The sequence below is a fragment of the Lingula anatina genome, chromosome 6, assembly GCF_051362555.1.
Source record: "Lingula anatina isolate TDL-2025a chromosome 6, LinAna3.0, whole genome shotgun sequence".
Classification (NCBI taxonomy): Eukaryota; Metazoa; Brachiopoda; class Lingulata; order Lingulida; family Lingulidae; genus Lingula; species Lingula anatina.
This window is the reverse complement of record NC_141772.1, coordinates 18,912,006-18,934,213: the sequence shown is the minus strand read 5'-3', so window position 1 is coordinate 18,934,213 and position 22,208 is coordinate 18,912,006. Positions and strand designations below refer to the sequence as shown.

General features: G+C 36.8%; 2 protein-coding genes across 3 annotated transcripts in view; one reads left to right on the top strand and one right to left on the bottom strand.

Moving 5' to 3' along the window:
- Positions 1-13,852, bottom strand: part of LOC106176731 (mRNA-decapping enzyme 1B) — a 31,947-nt gene extending 18,095 nt beyond the window's left edge. The window contains exons 1-2 of the mRNA XM_087014919.1: positions 13,679-13,852; positions 10,679-10,719 (exon numbers count right to left, since the gene is read on the bottom strand). Of these exons, the coding sequence (XP_086871045.1) occupies positions 10,679-10,719; positions 13,679-13,810 (173 nt within the window). The 5' untranslated portion in view covers positions 13,811-13,852. The remainder of the gene's footprint in view (positions 1-10,678; positions 10,720-13,678) is intronic.
- The window catches only part of LOC106176729 (muscle calcium channel subunit alpha-1), a 148,665-nt gene that overhangs the window by 3,021 nt on the left and 123,436 nt on the right, over positions 1-22,208 (top strand). Inside the window, exon 1 of one of the 2 annotated variants that reach the window (XM_087014902.1) lies at positions 18,320-18,559. The exons of the other annotated variant lie outside the window; for it this stretch is intronic. The gene's annotated coding sequence lies outside the window, so the exon portion shown is untranslated. Of the gene's footprint in view, positions 1-18,319; positions 18,560-22,208 lie in introns of those variants that run through there. 2 annotated transcript variants of the gene reach the window in all.

Here is a 22,208-nt window from a genome sequence, read left to right as displayed (position 1 = left end):
TCTGTACTGACCTAAGTACAATGTAGCTATGTTCTGTAAAGGTAACTTCTTTTTAATAGTCTAAGAAGGAAAAAAAACAGTATGAAATCCCTGCTCACTTGGGTCTACAGACCAGCCTTTCAGACTTTCACTTCAATCATTAGATGTCCAACACCAAAATATGTTTCTGTACCTTTCAATTCATCAGCTGTGCATCTTGTATAATCATGTTGTATCAAGAATGTTACATTCTGGACTCCCCCCCCCCCCCCCCCCCCAAATCAGGCCATCAATTTCCATGAAGATCCCACTTTTACCTTTAAAAACATAAGTGATAGTCACACTTACATTATCCCCAGCACCAATTATTTCTTTAAAAGAGAATCAATTGCTCTTGGATTAGATGAGAGAGTAGGGGAGAGAGCTTTACCACAGTCTTGGTAATTCTTTAAATCAGCCACTGCTGAGAGTAATCTAACTTATGTGGATTGAAAATACTGGCAACACGAAGATGTCAAGACGCGGTCAGAGACTGGAGTATGTGAGTGAAGCTTGGTGAAGGTGTTGACGGCCTGATTTGACAGCTATGGAGTGTAGAGTCTGAGTTTTAACAGCTTATCTGAAGTGATTGCTGGAACTGCTTGTTCTTACCTGGTTTGGTGCATATTGGAATTGCTTGCTTGTTAGAACTGCCTGTACTGACAGTGAAAACTGCTGTATTAAGTAGGATTTTGCATGATGTGAAGATTTCCAATATTTTAACCTAATACAGAAGAGTCCCACATGACTGTGGTGAATATTTTACTAATGAAGCATTATAATCTAAAAAAAAAAAAGACTCAACTTTAACCCACAAAACCATCATTTCTTACTAATATTGGAAAAAGATGACCTGACATTATGAAAAGTGAGCTAGGTGCCTTATCAAAAAATGATTTTTTTTAAAATCTGAAAATGATGAATTATGAAAAATTCAGATGCCGGAATAACTGGGGATGTTATTACCATATTCATGTTTCCTTCCCTTATTAAATGTGACAACTAGTATTCAACATAAATGCCACTGGGACGACTACCTTACTACTATACATTTTCTAGTCCATGACAAAATCTACCAGACAATGATGAAATTACTACTAAATGAATATGGATACTAGTTTTCTAACAGGCCTAGGAATTAATGCAGCTCTTTCCATTAGTACCTCCTACAGAAGCTAGAAAGTATGGTAGGTAAGAATGATAATTTGGTTGTAATACTTTGATACCAGCAGAGATTGCAAATGGGATACTCCCTGGCTAAATCTGAGGTTGCTGCTTTTAAAACCCCCAATCACTTACAGCTGACAGACACCCTGGCGATACCAGATCACAGTTTTTCTTTATAAATTCATCTTTGCAAACGAGTTTGCTATCCTCAATCTGTCAGTCCGTCATTTGAGCAACTGCCAATCGACAAAAGAGATAACATAATTATCAAACAGAGCAAAAACGTTCATTTCTCATATTTCAAAAGGGGCATAAAACACTATGCTCAGCTTTAAGATTTAGGGAGTTTGCTAGGTGGTACCAAATCCCCAGACAGGCCCCAGTCTGGTTAGAACACCTGTATAACAACACTAGCTACAGAAGTCTTCAGAACAGGTGGAGGTAGTGGGAATCTCAGCCATAGGACTGTAACACTATCACCTCAAATAAGGACCAAAATAACGCTGCCACAGCTGGTTCCCATAAAGCTCCTGAGAAGATTGGGGTTCCAAGACAGCATGAAAAAGACTGTAAAATTGGTTTATTTTCTCAAAACTCATGCTCTTAATTTCTGGTTCTGAGGACAGAGTTCAAAAGTGAAGTAGTTTAGGGCACTTCCAAACAGCTTCTTTTGTGTAATCAGGTGTGAAAATGATTCAGTACATTTTTTAGGAGGAAGAGATTGAGTCTACAGATTCCAAACATCTTCTTCTTTTTAGCAAACAATATATAAATGGCAAAACATAATAAAATTAATCTAATTTTTTTTATTCATCATTTAAATTTTGGAATGAAAAAAACATAATATGATAAAACAATAATAATAATAATAATAATAATAATGCAAAGAATTACTCTGGACAACTGTTCACTATTTACCAATCAATATGAACACCTGCTTTAAAACTGACAGACGATTGTCAGAAAGATAAAAGGATAGACAGGCACACACAGACTACTTGACGCCAGACAGACACACAGCCAAGCCACGAACTGACAACATCAGCATTAACCAGATAAAGTCAAAGCCCCAAATTCAGCAAGATATCTTCATGGATTATAACGAAAAAAATATGAGAATGACACATTTTTAATGCACTTTTACCAACAAGGAAGTTTACAAAGTATACAGCTCATTGATCTTCTTGGAAGTTGGAAAACTAATTGCCTCTGAAGCTGCCAGAGAAAATGCATGCAAATCACTCAAGTCACATGGCACCCTTCTCCCCAGAGAGGCCATCTTGCATATCCCCTGGCTTCGGTTGCAGCAGTTCTTGAATTTCTAATGCCTACGGAGACCATTCCTGACTCATTTGTCCTGACCTGCAGATAACTTGGATCGGAAAAGCACACCAGGGCCGACTGCCGCGTTTACACCCAGAGATAATGACTCGAATAAAGAGCAAACCAAGATATTCTAGTCGAAAAGTTACGGCAATAAGAACAGAAATGAGCAGAGCTTTAGCCTGAAAACGGGTCTAAACTTTTAGACCAAAATATTTGCGCACCTTGACAACAGATTGGTAGCAATAGTCCCATTAAAAATACTGTATTCATTTTTAAGGATATTGTAGTTAGAGAAGTGAACTCCGATTGGACCGCGATCAGGCCTTATTCATAGTCAAAACTGCCAGTTTGAATGGCCATAATGTAAAACTAATTCACAGTCATTTTCTCTTGGCCTGACAACATATATATATATGTTTATTTGGTCCATTTGATGCCATTAGTCTGCCAGTGGTACACAGGATGATATATATATGTACAAGCTATTCACATGTTAATTGTCTGCAACACCCAGCCCGTGAGTTTCAGCCATCATTGATTTATTAGGTACCTAGTTAAATATAAACTCATCTCTGAGGAGCAACATACTGATAACAGTAACAGGATACTGGTCAGCCTTCTACACGGCGGAAATGAAAAATAATTTCAATCATAAAAATGCCCTTTTCACATGGCACCTTTTACGTAATTACTTATTTCCACAACAATGCATGTACATAATGCCATTAAAATAATTGCTAATAAACATGTCAGAACATTTTTTGGAAACCCCCCTTCTATGACCAACAATAATAAAAGACTTCAAAGGGGCATTTCTACATATATTCCACTAAAATGATTAATTATATCAAAGTTCATCCCAGGATAAAGATATTACAAAACACATAAATATATTCATCAGCAGATTTCAATGCCTCAATTAAGTAATTTACTTGTCATGCTTCCTTCATCAAGAAATTGATGCATTGCCATATACCTATAATCTGTTAGAAACAATTTGCCTCCACGTCCACCTGTAATTTATAAATGGAAGCCAGCCACCACTACCTTCCTGTTTATGTTTGTTGATCTAGCTAGGGGAATCTTCTTAAACATCTTCTATTGCCTACTCATTGTAAAACTGCTAGTTAAAAAGTTTTCTACCCAAAAGTTGTAGGATGTGAATGGGAAGTTCTTGAATAATTTGAGTAGCATTTTAAAACTGCTAGTAAAGTTGTAGAATGTGCATGCGAGTGAATATCATGTTTCAATTAAATGTCTTCATCACTGTTGACAGGTGAATTAATAACATCCCACTATACGAGATTCTCTACGATTGAGCAACAATCAAACCTTAATTCAGAATGGTTGATGGATTTTTATCATACTTAAATGAAAACGGAATATTAGTATTGAGTTTTCTGTCATCTAACACAAACTTCTAATTCCTATTACCATCAGATAGTTAGCAAAAATAACATAGCAGCTAAATGGTGTCTTAGTTTCACTGGAAAAAAATATTTTTTCCAAATTCAATTTCTAGATTTTTGTTTAAGCTACCTACAAAGTAAAAAAACAAATGGGACACCTTGTTATGACATTTCCTGAGAAACTGGCATGTTTTGCAAGGAAAGATGAAAATCATTGTCCAATTCGTTGTGTTGTCAGAGTTGGGGTACTCCAGGAAATGTGCATGCTGTACACTTTCAGTAACATTTTATTTTTTAAGTCTCTATGCACACCCAGCAGCATGCTAGATGGCTGGTAGGAAATACTCACGCCCTATGGAGTGAGCCTCATTAGGAGCAATGAGAAAGAGAGAGAGAGAGAGATAGCTGTTGGACTGAAACTGTCTTGTTTTGGTCATCAGAGGAGAGATGTATAAACACTCGCAGTAATTAATGTTTTGATGTAAACTTTAGTGGAGCTTTTAGGTAAATGTTATGCTTGTTGGATAACTCCATGGTTCTTACCCTTCAAAACTGTTCATGGTCAAAGACTGTTTATTTTTAAAGGTACCTACTTCAACAACTTTGCATTTATGGCACAATTTTCTTGTAAGTTGAACATATGTGTATAAACAAGGTGAAAAAAAAAGATCTTCAGGTCCCGGAAGTTCAGGTAGTCATATTGTCAGCCAGGGGATAACAAGTATTTTTTTATAGATTTCACAATCAAATGTACAAAAAAACAATGCAGTGACAATGGATATGTGAATACATCACACTACAGGAGATATATTACTACATCATATCAACTAAATACGGTATGCCACAGATTATCAATGTGAAATGTTTTGAGCGAGACCTGACCCCCAACCCAACGCACCAGGGCTTCCGTTCACTAAGGTTAAGAGGAGGTATCTGGTCTTGAAGACATAGCATCAGCGCCAAACGGTCCATTCAATCCTTCTGCAGACATACTTCAGTCTTAAAGGTTAATAATGTTGCCACTAAGTATGAACTCTCTTGGAGACTAGGTGTGAGGTAAAGGTTGAACTGAAAGGTCAAAAAGGAGTCCTGGAGAGACTAGTCTCTAAGCTTGATCCATTAGTACTTGTTCTACTAGCTATCCTAGGATAACCAACACTTTCTGATTCTGCAATTTAAAAAGTCACCTATGGTTTGTTGCTGGCAAACAAATCAGTCTTGTTCAACAGAATGAGTTTTTAATGAAAATAACAATTCATTTCATTTGGATGATTCTTCTTGGATGAAACCCAATGATTGACTCAAAAGTCTCAAGTAATTTAAAAATAGTTGAGGGCCCTGATCAATAAGCAAAAAGATAAAAAATTCGTTTGAAATCTACTGGTTGGCAGTTTTATAGGACTGAAAAACTGTATTAGGTTGAAAACAAAAACTTGACACCTGAAAACATTTTACTTGAAAATATTACACACCCTAATATATGGCTATACTCAAGTTCCGCTACAATGGAGACTAGATAATTGCAATTTTGGCCTCAGCTAATTTATAAAATGTTCACCAAATCCACCACTAAGTGACAAAAAAATCTCTCCTGCTTAAGTAAATTATCCAAAACACTTGACAAATTTTCTAATGTAAGGGCATGCCCAGACAGTGGTATAGTACATAACAAAGCTTCTCAATAATCCATCACCTCTTGTCTGGTAGTACAGGAGATCAGTCATTTTTGTCAACAAGGGCATTCTAATCCATCAATGACATTTCCTGAGAATTCAAGGGAACATAACCTAATTTCACTTAAAAGAATCAGATAAAATGGGATATTGTCACTTGAGAGAGTGACTGGAAGAAAAAGAGACACAATACAATTTTATAGCAAAAAATAACACCTTTTTAACAGCTTTTTTTTCTTCATTTAATCCCTATCTGATTAAGTTAAATTTCTATAAAAATCACTGAAAACTGATCATCTACAAAACAATTACCAAGCAGCACTTTTTTCATCTTTGAGATGCATGGAATCAGCTTTTAAAGGGTCAAAACACGGTATTTGAAATGTCTCTGACGGGACATTTTAGAGACAATTTTAAAAATTAAAGTTAGTAAATGATCCACATGGTTACTTTTAAATACATTTTTATTTAGCTGGACCATAAAGGATTATGTAAAACAAGCAGCTAATTTGTATTGAAATATATGTGGGAATGACAATCACTTAAAGGTCGGTCTCTGACGGGACATTTTTGACCCCTGTATTTTTTTACTAAAACTCCAATGCAAAATTCTCTTTGAAATTTCATTTAATCAAGACTTTTGTAATTCATATTGCAAGGTACAAGTCTTGGGAAGCAATTAATGCACAAACAGGCCAGTTTTGTTTACTTTCCTTGGCAGCATGGGCTGTTAAGTGTAAAAAGTCACTGTCTCTGACGGGACGTCTCTGACGGGACACTTTTGGGCACTATTGAAAAATTTTAGAAAAGAGGTTTAAAAAGCCACATTTTTGTATCTAATGAATCTTACTTGATGGTTATTGCAAAAAAGCATTTCTGCAGATTAGAAAAATCACCAGATGCAATATGTTAATAATATTAATTAATTATCATGACACAGCGATAAGGCACAGTAGAATTTTCACGTAATCCACTGTCCATTACTGCTGTTTCTCAATATCAATCAACACTGTCCATGATAGTTCACATAATAATTCCTGTTTTTCAATTAGTCTTAGAACACATATCTTTTCTGCACTTAAGAGATTTTTTTCAACCAGTCACATTAACAGGTGATGGAAACAAGTTAAGTCCACAACTGTCTATGCTAGGCATTAAAAGGACTTCCTTTGCATCTTTTATGGGAATCCATGCTTTGTCTTCTGTGGCATGGTACACAAAGATTCTTTTGCCGGAACCTTCAGTAGGTAAGAAACTGACTTCCACTTCGCCATCTTCAGTGTCATGGGTGACCTGACCTAAGAATTGTTTTACTCCTTTCCTGGCAGCAAACTCCGCAATGACAAAATCTCCCTGGTGAGACTGAGCTGTGCCTATGCTGACATTGTCATAGTGCGGATGTGCAGGCAAATCAAAGTCCACAGTCATATGAATAAGTTTAGCATATTAAGAGGGTTGCTGGTACTGAGAATTGGTTGACACAAGAACATGTCCACGTGGCTAGGACTAGAGCTGTTGGAAGTGTTGAATTCCTGGAACGGATGGACAGTTTTCCCAGCGACTGCTGATGGGTGCGGTAGCTGCTACAATATCTGCTGTAGACAGGTACATTACGTTGACATTGGGGCATAATTCTTTGCCAGCCAAATAGAATTGATAAGGTGTATCTACAACCATTTTTCTCTAGAGCACTGCTCTCCAAACCTGATGTTTCATTTCCCCTACAATCCCATCCACTGGTCCTTGGCCATGGGCAGTGGTATAAAAAGTACCACTGCACTTCCATACCAAAATCTCTTTTATGATAGTACCATGTTTGGACAGTAAAAACCAAATTTGAATTGACTGGGGGATCGGGCTCCGTCTGACCAGTAATGGACTTTGCTGAATGATTGCTGATGTTGGAGGTCTTCGAGACATGATCTCTGACGGCACATGTTAACACCTAATCACTGACAGTCAACCTAGCTAATAATCAGTAATGAATTACCCAGTAATGATCAGTTGCAAAAAAAAAAAAAAAAAAAAAAAAGGAATTTAACACACCAGAACACTTGAAAATGATTCAATTGAAGATGTAAAACTTTGTGTTTCACATCTGTCAGAAAATGTCCCGTCAGAGACAGAAAATGTCCCGTCAGAGACAATGATAAAATGTGGCAATAAATTCACTGTTAATTGTTTTAACTTTGTAATTTTTAGCTATAATCATTACTTATCACTATTTAAAAGAGGATTTTAAGTTTCATTTATACAACCTACCAGATGTGGAAAATATGAAAACTTTTCAAAGTCAAATGTCTCTGACGGGACACACCACTCCTAGTGCTAAATAATTTTTTACTCAAAATAAGTGATAGGTGGCAGTTTTCTATATTAAACTATTACTTTTGATTAGTTTAACATATTTGGGTGATAAAAACTTGAAAAAATAACCTAATATCTGACTCAGGCCAATATGACCATGTGTCCCGTCAGAGATTTTTTTTTTTTCCTTTATGTTTCCCAGTGGCTCACAGAAAGAGTACTGGGAGTATATCAGTGAAACTTACATTGTCTGAAAATTTGATTTGTTTTCTACAAAAATGTAAAAAGTTTAAATTTCAATGAAACAAAAAAAAAATTTGACACCCATGGCACCGTAACCGTGTTTTGACCCTTAATCAGCACACAAGAGTTTATTACCCCCTCACAGCTTGAAGAGGCATGTCAGACATTCAAGCTGATTCCACTGATTGCACTTGAGTGAGAAACCCTAACAGAGTTGGACCAGCCCGGCTGGTAAAATGTGTTTTAATCTGAATCCAGTCTTATAGATTGGAAAGTTTATGGTGGAACAAATTAGCTCAATTACTTATGATACCACACCTGGCGTACACACAAAATAATGTACACCTGAGGGCCAGGTTTACCAGGGGAGTCTGTACCCCTAAAAATCGATCAAAATTTTTTAGTTACATAATATCTTACCACAATAAGGGAATCATTCCACGAACAAAATAAGTATCTTGTTCTAGCCAAACTAACTATTAATAGCTATAGAGTTTTGCCTTTAGATATAAACCTTGCTTGTTTTCTGCTTATTTAATACCTTCTAATATATTTCCACGAGAAAACCACAAAGTAACTGAATATTCCCATACTCCTTTCTTCCCATTTTAATGTTAAAACTCTTAACAAGGCAGCAAAGCTGTCAAATGTACAGACAAAAAGCAGGAAATAACAAAATAGGCTACTGTCAATTCTGATGCAAAAGTACATTATGTTAAACTGCAAATTCAACATCAAATTTTAATTATGCTCAACAGGTAATACCAATTTAAGTAAAATGTGAAACAAGCATAAGGCTTCAGGCCCATGGGAGTTCAAGTTCACACTTTGAAAATGTAAAACTTCCAGAAAAAGAAGTCAATTAGACTGCTTTTCCAACTCAGGCTGCATTTTAGTCCTGTATTTCTTTTTTGAAAGTTTGGCAATCATAAGTAACATGGTTTTCCCATAATGGTCATCATGGCAGCAGCACCCAAAATTGTGTTTTCTTCTATTCTGATGCAATATTACATAATGGTTAACAGCAAAATGACAATCACTTTTTAATAACAAAATATATGTATCATGGATTTTCAGAAAATGTGACTAGCCTGGGTCTTCAAGCCTGTGGAACTTCAAAGTCACACCTTGAAAATGCCAATATGTGAAAAATTAAATTTTCACAAAAAAACTGTTTATCTGGCAGATTGCATTGCCTACTGAAGCTGTATTTTAGTCCCATGTTTCTTTCCTGTAAGTTTGAGAACAGTGAGTGACATGGTTTTTCTTAAAAGGTAATCATGGGAGCAGTGCCCAAAATAGTTTTTTTTCAAATTTTGATGCAATATTACATAATGTTTAACAGCATAATGACCATCAATTTTTAATAATAAAATATTAGTATCATGGATATTCAGAAAATGTGACTAGCAAAGGTCTTCAGGCCCATGGAACTTCAAAGTCACAACTTGAAAATGCCGAAATGTAAACAAGACAGCACTGTTCTGAAATGTTTTTTCCCCCATTTTTAACAATTTTTAACATAAAACAAAATTAACAGTTTACTGCCATTTTTATATGATCAACTAAGAAAATTGATGTGATGAGAAAAATATCAATAGAGCAGTGTTAAATGTCCAATTTCTTCCATTCTGAGATTCTGAACATAGTGAATGATTGAATCTGACAAATTGCAATGATATGAGTTTATTTCCATTTTTGAAACTTTATTACACAATACACGATAACATGTTTACCATCATTTTTACAAAATCAACTAACAATGTTGTAAAGATGCAGGAAATGTCAAACAAACACTTTCACGTATCTTATTAGTTTAATAATGAGACTGTTAACATGCCTAAAAATTGAATCTGAGGAAATGTGAAAAAACAGCATACCTTCTAAAATAATGGCACGATTATGCTGATTTACGAACTCAACCTGCATTTTAGTAAAACTGACCACTCCTGTGACTTTCATGACAATTAGCCCATCTGTTTTTCTTATATTGTGTTTACAGTGTTGCATATATGCTGAAAAGTGTAAAAAACAGCATAACTAGTAAAATAGTGGCCCGATCATGCCGATTTTCGAACTTGACCTGCGTTTTAGTAAGATTGATTACTCCTGTGAGTTTCATGACAACAGGTCTATCGGTTTTCCTTGAAATGTGTTAACAGTGTTGCATATATGCTAAAAAGTGAAAAAACAGCATAAATCCTACAATAATGGCCCGATCATGCTGATTTTCGAACTTGACCTGCGTTTTATGAATATTAGTCAGCTCTGTAAATATAAAGCCAAAAAGTAAAACTGTCTTCCACTTATGGTGTTAACGCTGAAAGTGCACGGCGACGGCGACATGATCGGCGACGGCGACGGCGACGACAGACGCAGGTGATGGCAATATGTACAGACACATCTGTGTCTGTACATAAAAAGAATATCAAGCAGTAATGTTGGTAGGCTCTTCAGAAAGTCAATTCAATGTTACCTTTGAATAAAATATTAAAATAGTAGAATTTGTTTGTCAAGATGTTCATTGCTATTTACCTCTGATAAACAAAGAGTGTCCCTTCTATTTCTGTCTTCTCCTGAAATCATAAATAAAACATTGATCAATGTCAGAATGAAATCTAAATGTCATAAACAAAAACAACATCAATTCACTTTCAAGAATTGCCATGCTGGGAAATTGTAGAGTTATGAATCTTTGATACACATCATTAGTTTTAATGCGCAGTTTTGTTTTCTTTATTCCCAGAACCAACTATGTCCCATTACATTACCAATACAGGCAATAAATTCTGTGAATTTGTACTTTTAAAACAGAGGGGAGGGTGGAAATAAAAAAGAGAAAAGTAGGTAGGAGAGGGAGGGAAGGGGAAGACAGAGAGAGAGAGAGAGAGAGAGAACAGAAGAACACAGAAACTTAAGGATCTACGCGCAAATTCAATTTATTTTAAATGTATCACATCTCTCTCTCTCGCTCTCTCTCTCTCTCTCTCTCTCTCTCTCTCTCTCTCGAAGTTACCAAGTGGGGTCATTAATTTTACAGCACGAACCCGGCTGGTGAAAGTTAATCAGGAGGAAAGTAATCATCGTTGTGCTAGGCACACCAGACTGCATGACAAATCACACTAGTTAGGAAGAGAAAGCATGAAGCCAGCTCCAACTCCCAGTATAGTCTATAGACCTAAAAGTTCATTCGCCTTCATTTTTTTTTTTTTCTATATTTTGATTGTTCTTGGCCTCTTATTCTTTTTCTTCATTAAATAAAATCAGAAATATGATTTTATCATCAAAGCTTTCTTTATGTACAAGAACTATTTGTTTAAGTGGGAAAAAATTTATTTCATTTTTAAATCTTCTAACTTAATGACAGTATCTAAGCCATAGAGTTTACTTTTCGGGATAATTCAGGAAAGGTTTTTTTATGCTGCACTAACACTATAGATATTTGGATGATAGTTCTCTCAAGTATGTGGGCTTCTTAATCAAATATGGACCAACTCGGGTTTTCCTCTGGTTAATTAACATTCCTCACAAACTAAGTGAATATTTCTACAAATTTTCTACAATGGAAATAACAACAGATCAAAAAAGGAAACTAGTAAACATTGATAGGGGAAATAAAATAAAATTTACTCATATTGAAATTCATTTTAAACACTGTAGTGCCCTGACACCTTCCTGGTGATTCTGAAGCCTATAGTAACCTATGTCACTGACAGGCCTCTGATTGTGTTGACTGTTGTTTCTAGTGGTCATCACACTAGCCAGATTGTGGTAGATGTTCTCTGAGCATCAGTGAGATATACCAGTCAAAACGGGGCTATTTCTTACACTGGAACATTGTGTAAAATGCATAATTTCACTGTAGACAACATTTGAATGTGCGAAGCCTTGATTGTTTGGAATCGATGTGGTGTTGTCCTTTGCAGTGATGTACAGGATTGTATGTTATAAACCGACAGCTTCGTTTGCTCAATCCTTTGCTTTTTTGTGCATTTCCTTCGAGGACTTCCACGTACAGAAAGAGTGCTAAATTTCTGCCTATGTACACGAAACTGGGCAATCATAACCCTCCTCCTATTATAGGAAAGGAATGGGACCCACAAACATATCTGTAAAGGAGAACCAGCTATGTATGTTTCAAGCTTGCAGTGAAGGTGGAATATGGTTGAGTTACGTAGCATTATTAGCTCAGTAATATGATGTAATCACTGATAATGTACTTGTTGAGAAATGCACAGGTGTTTGCAAAATAAGGAAAATACAGGTTTACATAATAGCAAGCTGTGGCATAAACAGCACTATATTGAGAGAATGGCAAAAGGCAGATGATGGGGTGGAGGGTAAGGCAAGGGAGTTTAGTTTCCATGATTTACTCATTACACTTCTGTCTACCTCTAATTATTAAGTAAATCTATTGAAACAGTTTAAAAATTGAGGAAAGTTAAAAAAATACCAAGTTTCTTTGTTTTGAGATAGGAAACTTGATTCTGCAGGAAAATTTGTTAATGTATACAGGTTCAATGTCCTGCTCTCCAAGGTGGGTAAAGCCTTGTACATCTCACATGAGACTTGAACTGCAGTCATTGAGTACCAATGTGCAGAGAATTTTGTTACTAGTAGTAACAGTAGTCCTTATAATATGTCTCGAGTAATTAATTAATCCTATTTACAGCAATTTATTCACTTAAGTGCTTTAGTGTCATAGGTTTATATAGAATTGCTATGAAAATGATTACGGTTGCCAAAATAGGCTTTCGGAAGCTTTAAGTCTTTCCTGGTTTACTACCATGCATACATTGATGATAAACCAAGGTATTTCACACTTGTCCACACCCATATCTTCCATGCGCTAACACAGCTAATGCATGAATTTTCATGTTAGCTCCTTGACATTTTATTGTAAACACAGAAAAATTATATGAGTGCCAGAGTCAGAAAATTTAGTCTATTATGAAAGCATCTGTGTGTTCAAAGTAGCACATTTCACTCCTTCCAACTTAAGAGTCCTGCCCCCTTCCCCCCCAATACTCTGTTCTCTCTCTTTTCTGGTTTAAATAACTCAGTGAGATACATTTCCATACAAAAACAACGATCATGAGACTGCTACTGGTGCAAATGCATTTTTTTTTTTTTTGCATTTGTGAGATACTTTCCATACCCACTTACCCAGCATGTCGTTCCCCCCTATATAGTGCACTGAAGTCTACCTTGTTGAGTATTACATAGAGCACAGACTTGATGGCTACTGCGCCATAGTAAGTGCCACAGCTTATCTGTAATTACTAGTAGCAGACAAGAATAAACCAAGCGACGTGTGTCAGTCTTGAGTGTAAAATGAAACGACTGTCAGTAGCCGACTAGCATTAAACTTTTCCTATCCATCGATTACATTGCGCTGTTTACAGAGACTACAGCCCAAACACCATAAGTCATGACAAGGAAACACATGCAGCTTTTACAGTGATAATGTTGAATGGGAAGAACGAAAGAGGCTTTATTCTCCACAGTCGCAGCTCCAAGCTATACACAACTTACCCATTCGCTATCCTTTGAATTAAAGGAATACAGTGCCACTTGTTTGGCTGTATCAATAATGCCCGTTATGTATGGATCACGTTGCTGCAGAGCAGCTAAATTCATCCGTACTTCGTCCGCGGTGGCGGCCATTTTGAAGCTAGACTATGCGTGCGCATTACCGGAAGCAAGTGCCCAGATTTTGGTCTAACACAATCATGAATTTGAGAATGACTGTGGAGAACGCTCATCCAACACATTCATCGTCGCTTGCTGCGAATAAATGCGTTTTGACAAAACAATAATAAGTATTTATGACAAAAAAATTTGAAAGAATGATATTTTTAAAAAGATTTAATGGCAAATAATGAACGAAATATGCTTTTAAAATGTTCTTGAAGTGATGGACGCAATTTTTTAAAATCATTTTTATTATGATGAATTTTTCGTTATGAGGTATTTGGCATTAGGTATTTGGAAAGACGAACGTTCCAGAAATTATGAGCAACAACCCAATTTACAGCATGTAACCAACCGTGTAAGTGCCACGCTTAGACCCCCTCCCCCTCCCCACCTTTCGCTCTTGCCCCTTCCCAAGTCGTTTGCACTCGGCAGGCTTATAGGCCTGTTCAAGGGATTTGTGCGAAAGCCACACTCACAACTCACATCACTATAATCCAAATATTCATTGCGTGCGGGATACGTTCAGCTCTCCGAAAATGGTTATGTGAATTACACAAAGGGTGATAAATGGCATAAACGCTAATGATAAAATGATGAATGAGTTCTTATTCATGGATCCAGGGAGAGGAAACGACTAGGCCTAGTAGGCTCCGTACGCTGAATCCGTGGATTGCCAAGTCTGCCGAGGTGTTTTGGAAGATTTACGGAGATTGCTTTGAGTTGTAATGAAACCCCTGACAATTGATCCTTTCATCCCCACAGTAATAGTATCAGGATCAATATGTTTTTGTTCCAGGAAACGTGTCTTGTTGAGTAGGCTAACTCCTGTCAAAGGAGAACGAGACTAAGGTTTTCACTGGGTGGGAAGGGGAGGGTGTTGGGGAGGAGGCACGGTCCACAACTTTTGATTTTTTAAAGGACGAAAGGCGGACCGTATGGCAATACGTTCTCCATCTCTTTGTACAGGTCCCACATGCCCCAAAACACTAACCCCATACTTCGGCTTACCCTAACCTGTAGCCTACTTCTCATACGGGACCTCAGAATTTCGTCCCTAGGACAGTTATTCCTGTGCCCTTGCATAGGCCTTAATCTACTACTCCTTCACATTAAGAAATGTCTCACTCTTTGCAGACAGAATAAAATTAAACCGCTCTGGGATGCTTGCAAGAAGAATTTGGAAAAAGCAAAAAAATTCAGTCCTTATATCTACTGGGTCCTCAAAAGGCAGCTGATCAAAAGAAAAAACTGTAAAGAATATTTGCGATAGCCTACTAAGATTCTCTTAAATTTTCTACATGTATTTCACATCATTATTTGCAAGAATTTTTATTCTCAGCGTGTGAATGGTGTGTGGAAGGTGGCTTTGTCTCTCTTTGTGTTATAAATGTAAAGTTTGTGTATAGAATAAATAATATTCCTGTCACAGCGGTCTGAACTTGAACAATGCTTGACAACGCCTTCAACAGAACACGAATAATCGAAAAAAAAGAAAGTATCATATTTTTTTGCACTATGCATTGTGTGATTTGATCGTAAACATGGGTCACGATTTTGATAAGAGGAACGAGTTTTGGAGTATGATTTTAATACGATTTTAAGGTCGTGGGCGAGAATTTTCCAAGACTGCGACCCTCCGAGCTAACACTGTACTGTGAATTGAAATTAAATGTAGAGAAAGCATAGATAAAGTACAGTTCATATGATAAAAGTGTAAGGGCGTGGGGACGTGAAGTGGTTTGTGATGAGTAACTAAGAAAAATGTTCAGAAGTAAAATTTGTGATCTTCTGTGATCTTCCGTCTATGTATTTTTATCGCCGTTTTGTTTAGCATACAGTTGCACCTCAAGGCATCTTATTTTCATTTCATATTTATCCTTTTACTGACCGGGTCTAAGTTAAAATATACACTGTTGCTCAAAAAGTTTTTAAAACATTTTTGTATTTCAAATCTTTACATTTCATTTCGTGTCTGGGCCAAGATTATTGTTAATAGCAGATTAATTATTATTTACGTAAAATTTACAACTGTCGAAAGGTGTGCCAACCTTTTTGAGCAACAGCGCACAAGAAAGCCTTTCTTGTTTAATGATATGAAGCTGTAGGCTTCACGCCCGTCATAAGCAGAGTTCTTTTGATATTTTGACGTCTTTCTTTATGCTCACTTTAAATGTTAACAAAAGAGTCCAAGGCACGGGCTCATTGACTCGCTATTAAGCATTGGGAGGCTACAAAATAACAACATTACATCTGTTTTGCACAAAGAAAAAAATAGATCTTTTCGACCGAGAGTCACTCCACGTTAGTGGTAAACAAGGCTTTATCCTTGGTTGAAGAAGACTAGAATTTTCGGTTCTAGAAATGAGACCAACTTTAGACAAAACAGTTTCCTTTTTTTAACTGTGCTGAGGTGTGCACCGCTCCCCCCCCCCCCCTCACCGCTCACCAGTTAGCCTTTTGACAAATATTGCAGTAGTGATTATACGTGACCTTAAACAAAATCAAAACAACAGAAGCATTACTCGAAAGAATTCAATTCTTTTTAGCGACAAGATTGTTCCCAAAACATAGCACAGCGTACATGGCAGTAGAGTAGTGTCTTCGCTGAAGTGAAAACGGACACTTGGTCGCACAAGATTTAGAGAAAGTCACGATATAGAGAAAGTCACGATATAGATAAAGATGATAAGATTTGTCGTATTTGACAGAAGTTAGGTCAAAGCAATGTTTTTTTATTTATAATGCAGTTTTATTTATTTATAATGCAGTCCTACTAATATTTTATTTTCTGTATTTTGTTTACGAGGGCAGGTCTTTATGACAGACTATCCTTTTCCATGTTATCTTAGACACCAATCTAAACTGTTATACACATTTTGAGAACAATTTTTATGCTAATATAAGTACATGTATATCCAGTTACATACTGAAGACTCAGTTACTTTAACTCATTCACCTCATAAATATAAATATCAAGTATGAATATCGATTGTACTTGTGATAGATTAAGATATGGGTCTCAAATGCGAGCTAGCTACTATCTAACTAGCGTTTCTGAACCTTATGAGAGAGATAGACTTTTGACAGAATTGTAGACATCAGGGATGACGGACTTTTATTCATTAATAAAGATCTAACAGAAAAATCTCAATAAATACTGAAACGGCGTAAATGTGTAACTTCATTCACTTACTTACTGTAATATAATTATTTAATGTTATGCACTGTAATATTTAAAGGTGCACTAATTTACTTGATATTACAAAGTTGTTCCTTTTACTATGCTTCCGTGATTACTTCGATCAGTCATGCCTTTTGAAATAGGCGTTGCACGACATAGTCATACAGTGTGGTCATTTGTTACTCTGAAAATTGTCTTTAACTACATAGGGTCCACAGCAATATATTACCAAAAGTTTGTTGCTGTCGAACCAAAGTACTAATCAAGTGACAGGTTGTTGACACGTCTATTCTGACAATGTGAAAGATAATCTGGATTACGTAGAGAAACAAGGTAACAGAGGAACCATCATTTATTGCGTTTTTTTTCCTTTGAGCAACCCTTGCCGAAAACTGGGCTCAGTCACGGCACAAACTGCAAAGTGATACTCCTGGACTGTTTTTACGTACGGAGATGTTTCCCGTTTTTCTACAGCCGATATAAAAGCCGACCACACCTTAATGACATGCTATGACAGTCATCTCTTTTTGTAAACAATTATATTCTTGGCACACTTTTCAATGTTAGTTCAAAAGGACCAGGCTTGATGTCACTCTAAGACACGGATTTCTCAACTATATTTAATATTAAAACCAACGCTGAGATTTCCTTAGCGACAAGCAGAAAGTTAATTTTGGATCCACGCGTTAATATATCAGCTACTTCCTGGTGATGATATTTTTTAAAGTGTGTTTTTCTCTCAGTTTAGCTTCATACTCCGTTCTTTTATCGCATGTCTTTTCATTTTGTTGAACACGCACAAATGCCTACGGAAAACGCTCAAAACTTTTTATCGTAGAAAAGAGTCAAAACCATCTACACTTCTTGCTATTCTTATTCGGTCATAGCTCTATACAAATGTATTTGCAGTAGCGCACAAGATGACCCTGTGCTAAGACAGCCACTTGTAAGACATTACATTTGGTGTGATATTCTTGTGAATCTCTCTTATCCCTATTACTTCCCAAAATAATGTTTAGGTCTTTTCGTGTCATGAAACGTCAATCATCTAAAAGCGTATTAAAGTATACACAACTCATAAAACGCGTGAAACAAACCAAGGCCTATTAGCAAGTTAAATTTGAATTCCATGCGAGTCATTTGTTTCAATGATAGCGTTTAGCATCACTTAAAGTTGGTCTCTTTAATTCATAGCCGCAAAACGGGCGTCCACAAATTATCTTAACGATGCCTATACTTAAGACTGCGGGGCTCGAGTCGTTATAGTGTCATTGTGTACTCGCGTGTCGCGTAAGGTACCCCATAGGACAAGCAGGGTTTAATATCATTTTCTTTTAGGTCAGGCCATCCGTCGCTAGATCCATGCGACTAACGTCAAGGGATTAAACGTACATTACTTAGAGATCCGCGGCTACAATTTCGATTGAACATTTACGGAATATACGCAGAGTTGTGTTTTGGGCATATCGGATTTAAAAGAAGAGGAAAAAAAGAGCTGAAGGATTTCTCTTGTCTGATTAAGTAGTTACAGAGGCATGGTAAGTGAGGGTATCGTGGCGTGACTGTTGAATGGTCAGTGAACGTGTCCAACGTTTGAATTACTAGACAGCATATGCCGTGCAAACCGTGGTGAAGTAACGTAGCAATGGCTTCTAAGTTACCATTATGAAATGACATTGCCTGATTTATAACGATGGCAGGTATATACAGTGGAATCGTATCCATTAGTTTTTTTCTGATCGTGACCTAATAATAGCAATAAGTACAACTCAGGTTCCCTTAAGGTAGGTCTATAGGTCTTGCACGTAAGGGAGTGATGCCGTTTTCCATCTGTTAAACGACTGCTGGTTGCTGCAGGTGGGATGCTTATACATGTATATAATCTTAGATCTCAATTCATAAAGGAAACTTGACATGTTTTGACATCCCTTAGCTGTAGAAGACTAAGGACAACCTAACCCCAACCAGGGAATTCTATCTCTTGTACCCTTTGCCCTAACCAGCACTTGTGCTTTGTATGGCACTGATAAACTGACATTTTAAAGAGGTGACTTTCCTGTTGGTGCATTGCATTTGTGTTTTTAAATGGTCCTGCTAGTGAACACTGGGTACAATTCAAATCAGCTGTCAAATTCTCTGAGGCACGTTAATTGATTTTAATTATTATATTAAATGATCTGTGTACGTTCTGAAAGTTAAGGTGAAATAAAGAGCTGACAGGGAGGAGGGGAAGGCACAGGTTGAAGCAAAAAGTTCTCGGTTGAAGGGAGGGGGGAGGGCTTTAAATAAAAGTCCATTATATTTTCTTCTATCTCTTCCTTGCCTAACAAAGTGCCGGTCCTGTCAGCGGAGGAAGGCGTTGTTTTCAGGAAGACATTGACCTGGATATCCATTAATAAATATAAACAGCTTGACAACATGTAGGCCTGTACTCAAGCGTCAGTGTCATTTTAACAGGGTTATGTACATGTAGCTATATGATCATATGGGAAGTCTGAAACTGTGAATCTCATAATGATCGCGTGCCATGTTTAAAGTTCTGATAGAGGGGAAGACGTTGCAAAAATTTGGATATTTTTATCTTGGTTTTTTTTTTTTTTTTCGTGGTAAATGCAATATTGGGATTGGTATCTTAAGAGAGAAATTATCGAAAACGGGATCAAAATTAGCTTAAATAGCGTACATCTCGCCAACAATGCCCCTTCCTTCCCTACTTTGAGTTTAGTCATTGTGGTTACAGCATCGTGTGGTGTCATCAGCGTCTTGTTGCCTTGTTCACATAAGGGCCATGGTAGACGGTGTTAGTATGCATCTCTTATCTATGTACAAGATCAAATCGGTTTAATGCCTGTAATTTCGGCAAACAATCCATCCCTTTACTTTTGTGGTTCGAGGCAGACTCAGAAGGGATGTATGAATATATATAGGCCTATATAGGGAGATCGTACCTTCTTTCTCTTGCAGTGACAGATGCTTTCATACACTTCGTTTTTTACTGGCAATACAGTATCAAGCGCTAATGTCGCACACGGAAACTTCTGATAAGTGCTGGTATGTTTAAATGTGTCTTGAAAATACTTTGATAACAGTTTCTATGTCTAATCAAAGCATTGACATTGACATCTGCTTTGGATTTCGTTTCTTGCATGGGAATAACCCTACTCACAGAAATTAAGAAGTGCAATCCAGAGTGTTATTGTTCAGATGTTGTTGAGGGGACCTTAAATGTTGTCAGTTTGATCTTGATGCTCAGATGTGTTTGGCAGAGTCCCGTATATAATATTCATATTCTTAAAATCGATACTCATGCACTTACGTAGGCACATCACTCTCAGTTTCAAAATTATTGTGAAGGACGCAGAAGGACGAGTTAATTACAGGGATTTTGATTGCATTTTCGATGCCTGGTTTACGGTATCTCCACCTTTTTGGTTCGTCATAAGCTGTGCATTGAAACGCTTTTTCGTGATCGTTTTTTACTTTTGTACGGGCTTAATGAATATTTTTCTGATCTGGAATATTAATTTTTTCATCGTTAATGCACTTCGAATGATGTGAACACGGTAAATTTCAGTACTAAACAAAAATTGTTTTATTTTGATAGAAAAATTAGATCCCTCTATCTTTAACTTTTGAAATTTGGTTACTTATAAGTGCAGTTATTGATCAACTTCATTTCTGACGAAGCATCCTCTGGATCCTTTGAGATAAACAAAACAAATCTAGGGGGCAACTTAAAAAAGGGTGTGTTGCTCGGAAATTAAAATTAACCCGGTCAATCATTGTGTCATATTCCAACATCATGACTGGACAGTTAACAATGGCCCCGTCCAATGTATGCTTTTGCCACAGCTTAAAATTATATGTCCTTTGGGCGTTTTCATTTGTTTGGGCTTACAGGGAGAGGAAATTACGAAACGATGAAAGTTGAGTACGTATGTCAGTGTCAGCGTCTTATTTCAATATCTTTCTTTCTCATGTGAACCCCAAAATGAGAGCCTTGCTTTATTTATCTCGTGTAACTCGACGACACGAAGGGAAACCCGGTAACTGAGCGCCCGGGTGTTTTATCGTAGTGCTTTTTATAAATATATTAGTAAAGAATGGCCATGGAAACGCCTAGTTATACATCAGCTTTCAAAACAGTGAAAAGACCTATGTTATCCAGATATGAAATGGCCTTATTTTCCTGGATAGGACCAAAGTTATTAAGATGTGGACAAACCCAAAAGAGTCTAACATCGGATATGCTCTAAGATAATTAGTCCTAGATGAGTGAAAAATATAAATACCTCACTTCAACAGGGAGCAAGCTTCGATCGATAACAGCATTTGATTGACCTGTTTACAAGTGCCACAAACGAAGTTTAACATCGCCTCTGGATAAATTATACCAGTGTTAAATGTTTTGGCAAAGAAAATGAAGATCGTCCTGTAGAGGTTTGAGTATGTATGCGAACACCATTTTCCACCGGTTCTTCTTTTTTTAAAAAGAAAGTTCAAAGTTTGAACTTTAAAAGTTAAATGTTTTCAAAACGCTTTATAAACGGATATGTCGGAGACATTTAATAATTCATGGACGATGTCAATAATTTCAAGTCATAATTTTTATTATTCTCCATAATACATTGTGTCAATTTTGAAGAGGCTGAGTAAGGCTTGTGTACCTGTCGCATTAAGAAGCCAGTGATAAGAAGTGCATGAAGCCATTGGCTGGAGTACGTACTAAAAGTGTGTAATATTGAATAGGGAATCAGAATGTACCTGAGCAGGCAACGAGTTCACATTAAACGATTGAAACTGGTCATTCTCAGGCCTAACCAACTACCAGACTCGGCACCTAAGGATCCTGAATTAACCGGTATATTGGACCACACTACCCGTTTTCAAGGTGTGTGTCAGATCGCATTTCGGAGTATCAGTCAGAACACCGACAGGATGAGCCCACGCTCGGCTGTCACCTTGATTGGATAGTAAATGATTGTCGTATTTAATCGCTATATGATTTTAAAACCGGGTGCATAAATTTGAAAGCCACCTAGATGAACCTTAGACTGCCACATTAATCTAATACAATGCAAAATAGCCCTATCAAAAGTGGTTAAAACATTCAAACCGAATGTCGTAAAGTCCCCATATACCCCCATAGAGACAATGAAATAGAGTACTCTAAAGTAAGAGTACTGT